Here is a 15,064-nt window from a genome sequence, read left to right as displayed (position 1 = left end):
AAAGTTCCCCCTTTCCTACTTGGAATGCTCATGTAACACTAAGAGCTAGAGTGGCCATGTTGTGCCCAAGATGGAAGATGCTTGGAAGAACCATTCTATCAGCTTCTCAGTCTGCAAACTAATGCAGAATTTGATATTTGGAAATGGTACTGCTTAAAATCCTAAAATAAGTGTCAGAGGATTAGAGATTGAACATGAGACAAGGATAAATATTGCCTGCTGGTGAGCTGTGGACCATTGTTGCATTTCTGCAAAGTACAGGGAATATCTGTCATCTGTGATGCCTTGATAGATCATATGCTGGTGGTATGTCCATTGTATGAGATGTCCCCATTAGCTGTGCCTTGGAAGTTTCCACCATCAGGAACCACAGAGAGACAGGCTCCAGGGATCCTGTGCTATTTGAGACCCACAAGAAAAGGTAAAGTCCCCTTCTTGCTCTGTTCTCCTCCACCCTCCCCGCAGACAGTGCAGGTGCTCCTAGGGAGGGAGGGAAATATGCTTAACAAATTCAGCAAGAAATCCAGTAGTCCATTTCTGAATGTCCACTCCTGAGCCAAGGACTGGGATGGAAGAGGCTGGAAGGAGGAAGGGAGGGGGAGTGAGAAGGGAGCAGGAGCAGCTGGGTCAGCTTTCCTGATTTGGACGCTGACTCAGGCTCCTGGAATGCCAAGGAAGGGGGTGGGCAGCCACCAGAGCCAGGCTGGGATTCCGTTGGCACCAGGAGAGATAGGGACAGTACACACAGCCGTGGGGGCTGGGGCTCCGGAACACCCAGACATCTCCTAATCACAGGAAGACACCGACAGGTGCTTCCCTCTGTGGACAAGCCTGGGCCCCAAGCCCTGAAGCCCACCTCAAGCCTGGGAGGTGACCTGCGTAGCTCCCCACCTGCCTGACCCACCCACTCCACCTCCTCCACCTGAGAGAAGGAGAGGATCCCAGACTCAAATGGAGGGCATCATGGCATAGACCGGCTGCTCTGCCGGGATCACCCCTGAGCTCCCTGCCTTATCCCCAGCCTGCACAGTGGCCTCCACTGGTTCTTTCTAAGCCAGCATCACCCCCACCAAAATTTGTACTGGGAAGAAAGTTAAGCTCAACAGCCTCCACTTTCAGTACTTTGGTGCCTGATAAAGCTGAGCGGGGCCCTGGGACTGCAAGAACCCAACTTTCTCCTAGTGCTCATGCCCCCACAATGTGCCAAGCCGCTTACTCAGCAGCAGGGTCTATCTAGCTTGTCCTGGGAGACCTGGAGGCCACCAAAGACCAGGCACCAAGACTCGCAGGTTCGCCCCTCGCCTCCCCAGCCCGCCCCCAGGCTCCTGCGCTGGAGCAGCTGCGGGTGGCCCGCTCCCTCCCAGCTGCCTGACACCCAATCAGAGAAACCGATCCCGGCAAGGCAGGGCGCCAGAGGCCGGGCCCAGAATAGTGCTGCCCAGCCCGGGAGTCGGCACTTGCTCATGGTTGGTTGGGGCCTGCTGCATGGAGCCCGAGCTGGAGCACGCACTGCGCAGGGTACTGGGGTCCCAGTGGGGCTGGCACCGGGGCAGCTGGGCCCGAGGATCGAGAGCACAGAGGGCACCGCGTGTGAATGTGTGTGTGTATGTGTGGTGTGTGTGCGTGTGTGCTGTTTGGTCTACACTTTCTCTGTTTGTGTGAGTATGTTGGTGCCTGTGTATATACATAGTGTGTGAGTGTGTATAAGTCCTGTGTGTGTCTAGGAGTGGTTGGATGTTTCTGTGTGTGTTTGTGTGTGTGTGTATGTGTGTGTGCCTATGTGTACAGTGAGAGGGAAGAAGACCTGGGGTTCGGGAACCCGAGGTGTTTTTCCCACCCCTTCAGACATTCTTCTCCCCATAGACCCTGTCCTGGAGCAGCCTAGGGGAGCCTGAGCATCAAGGTAGGTAGACTGCCCGATTTCTGTGGGTCTGCATCCTCTCCCACTTCCTTTGTCCCCCATATTTCTGGTATGCCAATTCCCAGCCCCTAGCCTGAATTTTGTTGGGAGAGGTTCCTTCTTCCTCCTCTGCATAGTGTGTTTCTCTCATCTCCTGAACCCCACTCCTGACTCTACCACCTCCTAGTTGTGTGATTGTGGCAAATTGCTTAACCTCTCTGAATTTCTGGTCCCTTGCACGTAAAATAGGGATGATAATAATGCCTCCCTTATATATGATGAGCATAGAATAAGAAATATGATGGAGAAAAAGCCCCCTGGAAGTTTGCCAATAGTGTTATTAACAACATTTTAACTGATTTTGTTGTACTGCCCACTTAACCAAACAGGCCCTGTTCTCCCTTCCAGAGATGAGCTTCCTAGAGCAAGGAGACAGTTCCTCATGGCCTTCACCAGCCACGACCACCAGTTCAGAAATAATCCATGGGAAACGGGGGGGCAAGGCATCAAGATGGACGAGGCAGGAGGCTGTGGAGGAAGGAGAACCACTGGATCTGGAAGAAGGTAAGGCCAAGGCCAGTTCTGGAGAGGTGGGAGCCAGGGCAGTGGGAAGCCCAGAGCCTGGGTGGCGGGACTGCCGTGGATCCCTTCCTAACACCGAGTTGGGCCCAATCCTCATCTTGTGACTTCTGTCTCCCCACACGGGAGAGAACAACTTCAGGGCAGAGCCAAGGGCCCTATGGCCAGCTAGGACCACAGACAGAGCAGCTACCTGGGTGACTTGGGTCCTCCACTGCACTGTGAAGTCACAGCATCCAAGCTTCCCAAGGCTGCCACGAGGTCACTGAGAGCTGATGAGAACGTGCTTGAAGATGGAGCTATTATCTTACCCTCCTTCTCTTCCCATCAGGTCCCCCTTCCAGGCCAGCTGCTGAGTCCACCGGGCTGGAGGCCACATTCCCAGAAGCCACACCCTTGGCCAAAGCTGCTCCCTTGGCCCGGGTGGGCACCAAGCCCACAGGGTGGGAACTCTTCCCCCAGCACTCTGCAGCCTCAGCCGCCAGCTCCAGCACAGATGATCTGGAGGTGGCCATTGAGTTCCCAGCCCCAGAAGCCTGGGGCTTTGAACTTGAAGGCCCTGGGGAAGAGAGGCCTGCCCCATGCCCATCGCCACAGGCTCCATTACTCAGCCTGGGCTGGGAGGATGAGCTGCAGAAGCCTGGGGCCCAGGTCTACATGCACTTCATGCAGGAGCACACCTGCTATGATGCCATGGCAACCAGCTCCAAGCTGGTCATCTTTGACACCACGCTGGAGGTGAGACCCAGCTTGCCACACCAGAGCTCGATCTCCATGCTCAACGCCATCTTGCCACCACCATTCATGCCCTCCAGCATGCCCTGCCAAGTCCCCTTCAAGAGCTCCTTAGCACCACGGAGCCCAGTGGGGAGAGGGAGGGATTCTGTTCTTTGGGAGCATCCCATCATCCCATCTCTGCAATTTCACTATCTACAAAACTTTGCGTTGATCAATTTACCTCCATTATCTTGAAAATGGAGATCAGAAAGCCTGCTTTGCCCCCTGTGTTTCAGAGTATCAGGACAACCCAGTACAAAGTGAAAACAAACTTTGAAGTATGTCTAAGACATTGCAGAGTTGCTTAGGAAAGAAGAGCAGGAGACTCTTGGTAACAGAAAAAATTAGAAGATCTCTGGTACCTGGTCTTTCATTAGATTAAGCTACCAAATGTCTGTGGTTCTGTTTTGTTTTGTTTTGTTTTTTGGTACTGGGGATTGAACTCAGGGGCACTCAACCACTGAGCCACATCCCCAGCCCTATTTTGTATTTTATTTAGAGACAGGGTCTCACTGAGTTGCTTAGCACCTTAGCACTTTTGCTAAGGCTGGTTTTTAACTCATGATTCTTCTGCCTCAACCTCCCGAGCCACTGGGATTACAGGCGTGCACCACCACGCCTGGCTGTGGTTCTGTTCTTATTACTGGTATAAATGAGCAGGTAGTATATGTAAAATGCTTAAAGCATGGTTTGTATGTCACCTACAGTACACAATTTGGTTCTAGTAGTTCATAAACAAATACTTTCATTTCAGTAGCTTTGTATTTATTTTAATGTGTATTAGAAAAATACAACCAGCATGTACAGAGTGTATTGTTTAATATGAGTCAATTTATAGTTTATTCAGAGACAAAAACTATGTAAATATTATGTAAATAATTCTATCTCTAGTACTTATTTAGATTAGTAAAAAATTATGCTTGTGTCTGTACATGCATGATTTCCAAGTGGAGACTCTGAATTAGGGCTTCTAACCTGCTGTAACTGCTGAGGGTCTTCCTGTACCTCCCGCCACAAGCAGCCTTGTCTATAATTGTAAATGTGCCCAAGTGGGATCTGGTCTAGTGTGTGCCATGACATGGGAAAGACAGGCAGGCTCCTGTGGAGGAGAACCTGGGAGAAGATCCCAAGGAAGGACTCTGGTGGGAACAGCAAAGAGGACAGCAGGTGGACAGGGGAGTGGCCACTGAGGGGCAGCAAGAGGGGAGTATGAGGGCCTCTTGGGACTCACCCTTCCACTGTTCTGTCCCATCCTTCAGATCAAGAAGGCCTTCTTTGCCCTGGTGGCCAATGGTGTGCGGGCAGCACCTCTATGGGACAGCAAGAAGCAAAGTTTTGTGGGTGAGGAGAGGGGGGGTGAGGAATGGCAAGGGCGCTGGGAGAGTGGCACCTTTAACCCTCCTCACACCCAAGGACAGAAAGCTTATGGTCCCCCCTGTGTCCCGCCTGCCCGTAGGGATGCTCACCATCACAGACTTCATCCTGGTGCTTCACAGATACTACAGGTCCCCCCTGGTAAGGAGCAGCCGGGAGCCCTGGGTGCCAGTAGTATTGGGGTGGAAGGGGGTCTTTAGGGAGCCTGGTGCCTGCCAAGTCCACATCTGAAACCAGAATCCTGCCGATGCCTCTAGGTCCAGATCTATGAGATTGAAGAACATAAAATCGAGACTTGGAGGGGTGAGTGGGGAGAGGGGCTGTGGGGTTAAGGGTGGGGCCCAGGGCCTGGGGCAGAGGGAGGGCCAGCTCAGAGGATTTCCTGCAGGGTGCAAGCCATAGGGAGGAAACTGTGTACTGTAGGTGCCTGGGGGAAGAAAAGGGTCCAGCTGCAGGCGAGGCAGTGGCCACTCCCTCAGCCTCACTCTGGCTTTTTCTACAGAGATCTACCTCCAAGGCTGCTTCAAGCCTCTGGTCTCCATCTCTCCCAATGACAGGTAAGCCTCCCCATCAACTACCTGAGCCCCTGTCTTGCCCTGTCCCCTTCCCCTGACCCATCCTAGGAAGCAGGCAGATGAGACCAATTTGGTGCCCTATCCTCCTTCCTATCTGCGGGGACTGGAGTAGAAGGTGTCTCTTCCCACGCTGCTTCCCCTTCTCTGGTCTCACCTCTGCAGCCTGTTCGAAGCCGTCTATGTCCTCATTAAGAACCGGATCCATCGCCTTCCAGTCCTGGATCCTGTCTCTGGCACGGTGCTCTACATCCTCACACACAAGCGGCTGCTCAAGTTCCTGCACATTTTTGTGAGCCCAGGGCCAGGGGGAGGCAGGGGGAGCCACAGGAAGGTGATTCAAGGGGCTAAGTCTTCAAGCCTGGACGTGGGAGATGGAGGAACCCAGAGCCCCCTTGGGCTGCTTGACCACTGATCATCACCCTGTCTCCACCCCACCAGGGTGCCCTGCTGCCCCGGCCCTCCTTCCTCTACCGCACTATCCAAGATTTGGGCATTGGTACATTCCGAGATTTGGCTGTGGTACTGGAAACAGCGCCCGTCCTTACGGCACTGGACATCTTCGTGGACCGGCGTGTGTCTGCCCTGCCTGTGATCAATGAATCTGGTACCTGCACTAGAGCAAGAGCAGGGTGGGGGGACAACATGAGGTGGGGTGTAGGGTGGCAGGAGTCCATGTGGCACCAACTTGGGTGCCCAGGGTGGAGTGGAGTAGAAGTCACCTGCTTTGAGCCTTGGACCAGTCACTTAACTTTTCTTTGCTTCAGTTTCCTATCTGTGAAATGGCAATCTTAACAATATCCATACATCTGACTTCACAGGATTTACAAGATTAGTTGCAATAAAATCAGCACAGTGAGGTGAAACAGCAGGACCAGTTTTTTGGTTTTTTTTTTTTTTTTTTTTGGTCTCATTCATCTTAAAATGGGCCATGAGATCTTGGGCCCCCAGCCAGAGTCAATTTCCTGTTTTAGAAAGGACCAGAGGGACAACAAGTATTCTTCTTTGGTTGGGTGTGGTGGTGCAGACCTGTAATCCCAGTGACTCAGGAGGCTGAGGCAGGAGGATCGTGAGTTCCCAGCTGACCTGGGCAATTTAATGAGATCCTGTCTCAAAATAAAAAGGGCGGGGGATGTTGTTCAGTGGTATAGTATTCCTGGATTCATTCCCCAGCACCCCCCCCCAAAAAAAAATTCACCATAATAAAGCTAGATATCCAGAAGTGTTTGGTTTGGTTTGGTTTCCCCTTCAGTACTGGGGTTTGAACCAGAGGTGCTCCACTACTGAGCTGCATCCCCAGCCATCCATTTTTATTATGTTTTGAGACAAGGTCTCTCTAAGTTACCAAGGCTGGCCTTGAACTTGTTATCCTCCTGCCACAGCTTCCTCAGTTGCTGGGATTACAGGTGTATGCCATCGTGCCTGTCAAGAACTACTTTTTAATTTATTTATTTTTTATTTTTTTTTATTGATTGTTCAAAACATTACAGAGCTCATGATATATCATCTTTCATACATTTGACTCAATTGGGTTTTGAACTCCCATTTTTACCCCAAATACTGATTGCAGAATCACATCTGTTACATACTCGCATTTTTACATAATGGCATATTAGTGACTGTTGCATTCTGCTACCTTTCCTTTTAATTTATTTTTGACTTGGAAAAATTTCAAATAAATTTTTAAAAATTGTGTAATTAGGGCCTGGGGCTGTGGCTCAGCAGTAGAGTGCTCGCCTAGTGCATGCGAGGCCCTGGGTTCGATCCTCAGCACCACATAGAAATAGATAGATAAAATAAAGGTATTGTGTCCAACTACAACTAAAAAATAATTATTAAAAAAAGAAGGGCTGGGGATGTGGCTCAAGCGGTAGAGCGCTCACCTGGCATGTGAGTGGCCTGGGTTCCATCCTCAGCACCACATACAAAGATGTTGTGTCTGCCGATAAATTAAAAAATAAATATTAAACAAAAATTCTCTCTCTCTCTCAAAAAAGAAAGGTTTAAAAAAGAAAAGAAAAAATTGTATAATGAACCCATATATATGTTGCCTGGATTAACTATTGTTAATGTATTGCCATAATCAGTTCATCTTTTTTTCTAAAGCATTTTAAATTACAGACAATATTATGTCTCTGAGTATAATTTTCTACCCTAACAGAACCAGGAATGATTTACTAATGTTATATCTAATGTTCAATACTTATTCTCATTTTGCAATTTCTCCCAAGATTTTTTTTTCTTTTACAATTGATTTGTTCAAACCAGTATCCAACTAAAGGTCCAGATTTTGCATTTCTGTCTTTTGTCCCTTAAGTCTCTTTACATCTAGAACTGTTCCCTTTCCCCTGACTGTTTGACACAGGTGAGTTGAAGAGCCTGAATGGGGTATCCAGAGAATATTCCTCTCCAGATTTGCCCATTTGCTTCCTAGAGGTGGATTTCACCTTATTCTCTGCTTTAGTTTCCTGGAACCCTGATGAGTTGGCCCTACACGTTGGGGACTAGACTACTCACTTCGTAGGTGATGCACTGTTCTCGTATTGCATCTCTTCAGGGGGCAGGAGATCAGGTGGTCTCACTCTCTGTGATGCCAGGCTGACTCATGGCTCAGAGGGAGCAGCCTGATGCCTCATTATAAAGCTGCAACATGGGAGGATATGGAGGAGTCCACTCCAAGACCTGGCCCAGGCCCTCCGCACTGCACTGGTCCTGATGCGGCCCTCTTCCCTGTCTTTCTCCTCTCTCCCCTTGTAGGTCAGGTCGTGGGCCTCTACTCCCGCTTTGATGTGATTGTAAGTGTCTGTGGGGCTTGGGGTGCCGTAGGGAGGCTGTGGTAGGAGGATGGATGGGGGAGTATCTGTGGACACACTTCACGAGTGTGTAAGGGGTGCTGTCAGGTGAGGTGGGAGTCTAAGCAAAGCGGTGACTTGGAACTCTCTTTCTCTCCCTGCCCCAGCATTTGGCTGCCCAGAAAACCTACAACCACCTAGACATGAGTGTGGGAGAAGCCCTGCGACAGAGGACACTGTGTCTGGAGGGGGTCCTTTCCTGCCAGCCCCACGAGAGCCTGGGAGAAGTCATTGACAGGATTGCTCGAGAACAGGTACCCTGTGCCTCTCCAGGAATGCCCCCATAGAGATGGCCCAGTTCTTCCATGTGGGCTCCAGCCATCCCTGGACAGTGGACACCTGGCCTGTCCTCCTATTTCGAGACCAATTCTTGGCATTCACCTTGGTATGCACCTGGTCCTGTCTATGAGGTTCTCTTGCCAAGGGCCAGTCAACTGAGTGCTCAGAGACTTTGCCAGCTGGTTCCCAGGAGACACCCTCTTGTCCCCCCAGCTATGTCAAACTGTTTCCCCTGCTTGTTTGGGATGGGGGGGGGGGCCTGGTTAGTCACTGAACAATGTGACCCACAGGTACACCGGCTGGTGCTAGTAGACGAGACCCAGCATCTCCTGGGCGTGGTTTCCCTCTCCGACATCCTTCAGGCGCTGGTGCTGAGCCCTGCTGGCATTGATGCCCTCGGTGCCTGAGAAGACGAGTCCTCACTCCTATTCCCCTCACCTTCCATACCCTGAAGACAAGGAAAGGAGCAGGGGACCCAGATTTCATCTTTCCCCATCTGTTTGCCAAGTCAGCTCTGTTCCAGGTAGGCTTTGCCCCCGGCCCTTGGATCAGCCCCTATAACTTTTTAGTTTCCTAGATCTCAGACTGGGGCACCATGAAGATGGCAGTGGCCCCTCTCATAGCTGAGCAGAACCCCTGGAGGGAAGCAAGCTAATAAACCTTTGTCAAATGGAATTTCTATCCTCAGTAAGAACTAAGCTCCCTTAAAATAAGGTGCCCACACCTAGTGCTCACCGTGGTAAATTTGTTGTGATCGCAGACTCTTTCCCTGTAACGTTTGCTAGAGGTTTGCAGAGGGATGGGGGACAGTTTTCACCTGTTGACAGTGAATGGCACAACTCTCCTATTGGGAAGGCAACTCCCCTCCCTATTTGGTCACTATGTTCCCTTCTCTCTTCCTCACAGGCTTCTCCAGCCTTCCTGATTGTCCTTGCCCTGCCTATACTCCCCAAAGTTCTTGGGCATGCCCAGTGCACTGTGGGATGATGAAATTAAGGAGAACAACTGAGTCAAGGCTGGAGGTCCCTGAAGCACAGGCACTGGGACTACCCCAGGGCCATCTGTGCCCCATATGCACTCATATCCCTTTCCCCTACCTGGATCGGGCTGGTTGGGATGTGATAGTGAGCCAGTAGCCTGTAGGCTTATTCAAGGGCTCTGGATTCCTGGGCTTCTGGACTGTGTTTGGCTCGCACCTGGGAGACCCAACTGTTCTTTCCCCATGGGGACCACTTTAGTGGTTCCCTATAACTTTGCTGCTGCCCTTCTACCCTCCTGGCGTGGTCATTTCAGGGCTGCTAGGGTCACAATGGAACAGCAGTTACTTGTAGAACTGTCTGATGGTGGGGGTCTTCTCTCCATGGTAGTCCAGAAAATGCCTTATCTCTCACCAGTGACAGATGACCTTGTATTTGGATCCCTGAAAATGAGCAATCAAAAACACAAATGCAAAAAGAACAAGCCATGAACTTGAATTTTTATAAATTCCACTCAAAATGCTAGGTGTTTAACCTAACTTTCTGAAGATCCTTCTGCTTTCTGAATGTAAGACTTGGAGGAAAAGTCTACGATTGACAAAAGCAGCAAGTGGCGTTTCTTTTGTGCATAGAATGTTATTCCACTGACTTTTAAAAAAATGTTTTCTTTATAACAAAAATCATAAAATATTTATTAATTTATTACATGGTAGGTAAAACCCAGTCTATAAAACTCGAGCTTGTAAGAAATAGCTATGTTTCTAACACTGAATGCAATTTCTATTATGAACCCCATACCAGGTGGTGGAAATTGATCTAGTCAATTTGGAGTCTCTTCCCATCTTTTCCTGGGACTAAGTTTGGAAAACTTTAAGTAGCATAAGCCTTTGTTCCCCAGTGCAGCATCCACCATGCCAGTACCTGCTGAAACATCCCTGTTGGCAGTTGGTCGATCATTGGTGTGCACAGTCACAGACATTGCCATGTGCTCCCTTACTCCCAAAGCCTGTTGGAGCCTGACTGTGCTTGGGGCAAGCAAGACATTTTAGCTCCAGTCCCTCCATCCCTCTGGGTTTTGGAAGCTCTATGAGGCTGTTCCAGGCCCATGTGCTGAGCTGTACAGCTAGTATCCTGTTCTACCCTACATCTTACCATTTTTTCCAGACTCTACTGGGAACACGGGGCACCAGGCTCTTCTACCCTTAGACTCTCCTCACCTGTATGAGGTATTTATCATACATACCCCTTCCCCTTCAGACTTTTCCCCTTTTCTTAGGGACCCCATAAATGTCCACTGCCATCTCCAGCCCATCCCAACCTATGGAACCTTTACCAATGGGGAGAGAGGAGACCTTGGTCCTCTAACCCATCATATTTATATTCGGCCAAATCCACAGTCTGTGTCCTGAGTTCTTGCTACCCACTGTGAGGATCAGCCTTTTGAAACTCCAAGGCCAAGACTAGGCTTCTCCTCTGTCACCCTCCCCTGTGGCAATGGGCACCGAAGCTCCAGTTGTCTCATGCAGGAAGCATAGGTTAATATTTCTGAAATATGATCTTGCCCCCATTACCTCCCAGAGCTGCAGAGTGGAGACATTTGTGATGATCTGTCAGGCAGGAAATGAAGGTATTTTCTCACTAGCCATTTTGCCAGATCCCAGAGTCTCTGCTGGCTCTGCTCTGTCCCTTAGGAAGGTGTGAGGTATTGGCTCGAGTGGGAGGATGAGAAGGGGGCAACAGTTGCGTCTGGGCCAAAGGAAGATCTCTCAAGTGACAACGTCCTTGGGGAGTTCAGGGTGGGCTGCCCCCAGCAAGCGCTGGCTCTGGAGAATGTAACAACAACCTTGATGGTGTGACTCTGAGTTGCTGTGCCTGAGTCAGGCCTTCAGGGGTGATAGCAAGGCTGAGGAAGTCACCAGGTCCCCTTGGGCTCCCCTCACACTTTCCTGGGAATATGAACATCTCTACTTGTGTGGGGTCACCATTCTGAGGACACAGCAGAGCTCCTCCTTGGGCGCTTTGTGGGGAACCATCCCACCTCCCTGTCTCTTTTGATCAAGCTCCACCCTCAGCTTCTGGCTCACCCTTGCAGCCATCATGGCTACCAGAAAAAGAGATGTAGAATTTCCATGGAGGCTGCAAGCACTTCCACCCTAGCTCAGAATCACCCTTCCCTAAAGTGCAGTCTGCCCTGCTGTCCCCTCGTGCCTAAGTAGGGGTCAAGCATTGTTGTCCCCAGCTCCTCTTCAGTCCCCCAAGGCTTCTCTGCGTTTCTGTGCCCTCAGGGCTGGACTCTCAGGCCTCCTTTGCTTTCCCCATCTCTTCTCTCAACCCTCTCAATGGTTCTCGGCCCTGGGTGTGCTTCAGGATCACCAAGGAAGCTTTGTAACATCCAGAGCCCAGGGACTCATTCGTAGACATACCCATTTCCTGATTTTGGAGTGTAGCCTGGGCATCTATGTTTATTTTCTATAAAAACAAGAAACTTACAGTTACTAACACATGATGAGCATGAGAGTGTGCTGAGAAAGCAGGATGAATGTCTCATTGCATAGTAAAGTCAATGCGGTTCCCTGTCTATTGTCACATGATGGGATCTATCTATTATTAAATTTTGACTAAAGTCTACAAGAAGCAATGGCTAAGAATGACAGCATGTTATAAAGGACATGTAATTTATTAGCCTCTCACAGATCCTCTTCCCAACATCCTTAAGCACAACAGTATTCAGTATAATGTTATTATTGTTCATTCCATGATGACAGCTGTCAAAGTTTTTACTTGACAGACATATTAAAACTAGAATCATACACAACAATTTGGAAAAAAATTTCTATTATCAAACCAAGATGCATTCAGAGCTAAAATGTCTACAGAACATGAGTGTTTTAATAAAGCAGACATCCAGGCAATGCTGGCGCCCTTGTCTATTTTTAATCACAAGAGTGTTGGCTAGTTGTTTAAGAAGACAAGCTGTTCTCTTAAAAACCTTACTCAAAATATCGATCCCACTTTGACCAACAAATTCCAATGAGCTGGACTGGGAGTAACAAAAGGTGCGTTCTTTTCAGTTAAAGGTGTATCTGCTGGGCTGAATCAATCTACAATTATCCTACATCTGCTAATATTTTTCCTTATAGAGGCAGGTAGGGTGGGCCATCAGGGAGCCTCACTGTAACATCCCTTTGCTGTGACTCTTGGGCACCCTGAGATTCTCAGACCCTGGAAGGGGGTGCCATTACTGGCCACTTATGGGCTTTGTGCCAACCCTCCAACAGGGCTTCTGCTGTTCACCCTGCACAGAGAAAGCTGCAAGGGAAGGGACCTACCTATGACATCACATCCACCCTGTCACACTTATGCGTGCTTGAACGAACCACTGTCAAATAAAGTAATGTTTTCGTTTACATTAAAGTAGTCTTGTGAGGCATTGCAATGGAATATGCATAGAGAGAGGTCATTTTCAACTCCCAAGATAAGCAAAAGAATTTCATGTACACTTTTGGTGGGTCAGCCTGCCTGCCTGCCTGCCTTTCTCTCCCTCCCTCCCTCCCTCTCTCTTTCTCTTCTGGTATTGGGGATGGAATCCATGGCCTCACACATGCTAGGCAAGTGATCCACCTGTGAGCCACATACCCAGCCCAATGTGGGTGTATTTTTTGATTTATTACCTATAAGCAAAAATCTTTAGAAAGAAAGAAAGAAAGAAAAGGAAAGGAAAAAAATCTTCAAGTATAAAGTGCAGGACTCTTGGCCACGTTGTATTTTGTTTTTCCTGGTTTGGCATGCAAGTCTTTGATTCGCCTCCTCCACTGCTGCTGCATTTGTGGGCTTTCTGCTAGTAGCCCCTGTGGCCAAGGTGTCATGTCTGTGTCATTGACTCCTCAGCACTTATATCTTGGGTTCTGCACTTGCTGTAGGTTGGTTCTGGAATGCCCCTCAAAGCCAGTTGTTCAAAGGCTTAGTCCCCAACTTGGTGCTATTGAGAGGTGGTGGGACCTTTAAGAGGTGGGTCCTAGTGGGAGGTCTTTAGGTCACTGGGACATGTCCTTGGAGGGGTTAGAAAGTGTCTTTTGCTTCCTGCCATCATGAAATGAACAGCTTTGCTCTACCACACACTCTTGCCATGATATGCTGCCTTGGCACAGGCCCCAAACAATGGGGCCAATTGATCATGAACTGAAATCCCCCGAACTATGAGGCAAAAAAAAAAAAACAACAAAAACTTTCCTCCTTATAAGTTGATTATTTCAGGTATTTTGTTGCAGTAATGAGAAGCTGACTAACTAGCCCTGTTGGCAAAAGCTTTTGAAGGGAGCCTCTGAAGCTGTGCCCATGTCACATCTTAGAGTGAGAAAGTGTAGCATGTCCTTTAATTAATCTTCTCAAGGACTCGACTCACTCACCAGTCTACTTAGCTAGTGTTTCTCCTTTGTATTTTTTATTTTTGATTTGAGTTTGGATTATAAGCCCTGGAGATACACACCAGGCAGAGTTGCCTCAGAACTTTCTATGGTACTTGATCCTCAACAGTATTGATTACATGGAAAGCTTTTTTTGCAGGGGGGTGGGTACTAGAGATTGAACCCAGGAGTGCTTTACCACTAAGCTACATTCTCAGTCCTTTTTATTTTTATTTATTTGCTTATTTTTCTTTTTAGACAGGATCTCCCCAAGTTGCTGAGATTGGCTTCCAACTTGCAATTCTCCTTTCTTAGCCTCCTGAGTAGATGGAATTTCAGATATGTGCCACCATACCTGTCTTGGAAGCTAATTCTGCAATAATCTTAACCAAGATGATCTTCAGAGGTTTTTTTTGAGGTATAATTCACATACTGTAGAATTCACCCTTTCAGAGTATATACTCCAATAGTATTACTATATTCACAAGGTTGTGCAACCACTCCTACTATGTAATTCCATAACATTCATCACTTCCCAAAGAAACCTTATATCCATTGACAGCCACTCCCTATTTCCCTCCCCTCCTCCCAGCACCTGAAAACTACTAATCTATTCTGTTTCCTCTGCTGGATATTCCATAATGCATGCAATCATACAATATGTGGTCTTCTGTGTCTGGCTTCTTCCACTTAATATATTTTCAAGATTGAATCATAACATAGCAAGAATCAGTATTTCTTTTGTGTGGCTGAATAATATTCTGTTTATGGACACACACACACACACACACACACACACACACATATATATATATATTTACACACACATACAAATATTCATTCATGCATATACAGTCTTTATGGGTTTTTGTAGATATGGATTTGTTTTCTTTTCTTTTTTTTTTTTTAGTAATATTATTGAACTGTATACAGGGTTTGAACTGGAGATTTACCACTGAGCCACACCCACAGCCCTTTTTATATATTTTTTTTAATTTAGAGTTAAGTTGCTTAGGGTCTCACTAAGTTGCTGTGGTTGGCTTTGAACTCATGATCCCTATGCCTCAGCCTCCTGAACTGCTGGGATTACAGATGTGCACACTGTACCTGGTTGGATTTGATTTCTTTATAAAATATTTTTAACTGGCAAATGAAAATTATATATATTTATAGTGTAAAATACTTTTTGATAGTTATACATATTGTGGAATGGCTAAACCAAGATATTCATTCTGTGGAAGCACCACTTCACATCTGTGCTCTTGCACAGGATGATGATGATTTTGTCGTGCTGGATATTGAACAGGGCCTTTGGCATACTAAGCAAGCACCCTACTACTGAGCCACACCC

At 48.1% G+C, this 15,064-nt stretch overlaps 1 protein-coding gene across 1 annotated transcript; it reads left to right on the top strand.

Annotated features, from left to right (window-relative positions):
• The first annotated feature begins 2,308 nt into the window (after nt 1-2,308).
• Prkag3 (protein kinase AMP-activated non-catalytic subunit gamma 3) lies at nt 2,309-12,681 on the top strand. The gene is made up of 11 exons (XM_078018025.1): nt 2,309-2,464; nt 2,811-3,217; nt 4,516-4,597; nt 4,713-4,771; nt 4,888-4,933; nt 5,133-5,187; nt 5,368-5,494; nt 5,644-5,809; nt 7,960-7,997; nt 8,162-8,308; nt 8,624-12,681. The coding sequence occupies exons 1-11, from the start codon at nt 2,311-2,313 to the stop codon at nt 8,738-8,740; spliced, it is 1,398 nt and encodes a 465-aa protein (XP_077874151.1). The 5' UTR covers nt 2,309-2,310; the 3' UTR covers nt 8,741-12,681.
• The last annotated feature ends 2,383 nt before the right edge of the window (nt 12,682-15,064 follow it).

Source organism: Ictidomys tridecemlineatus, chromosome 7 (assembly GCF_052094955.1).
Source record: "Ictidomys tridecemlineatus isolate mIctTri1 chromosome 7, mIctTri1.hap1, whole genome shotgun sequence".
Lineage (NCBI taxonomy): Eukaryota > Metazoa > Chordata > Mammalia > Rodentia > Sciuridae > Ictidomys > Ictidomys tridecemlineatus.
The sequence above is the reverse complement of the archived record's forward strand: the minus strand, read 5'-3'. Positions and strand labels throughout refer to the sequence as shown.

Coding starts and splice junctions, on each gene's coding strand:
- Prkag3 (XM_078018025.1), top strand. CDS start 2,311: ATGAGCTTCCTAGAGCAAGGAGACAGTTCCTCATGGCCTTCACCAGCC. Junction 4,598..4,712: donor CAAGAAGCAAAGTTTTGTGG/GTGAGGAGAGGG, acceptor GCCTGCCCGTAG/GGATGCTCACCATCACAGAC. Junction 5,188..5,367: donor TCCATCTCTCCCAATGACAG/GTAAGCCTCCCC, acceptor TCACCTCTGCAG/CCTGTTCGAAGCCGTCTATG.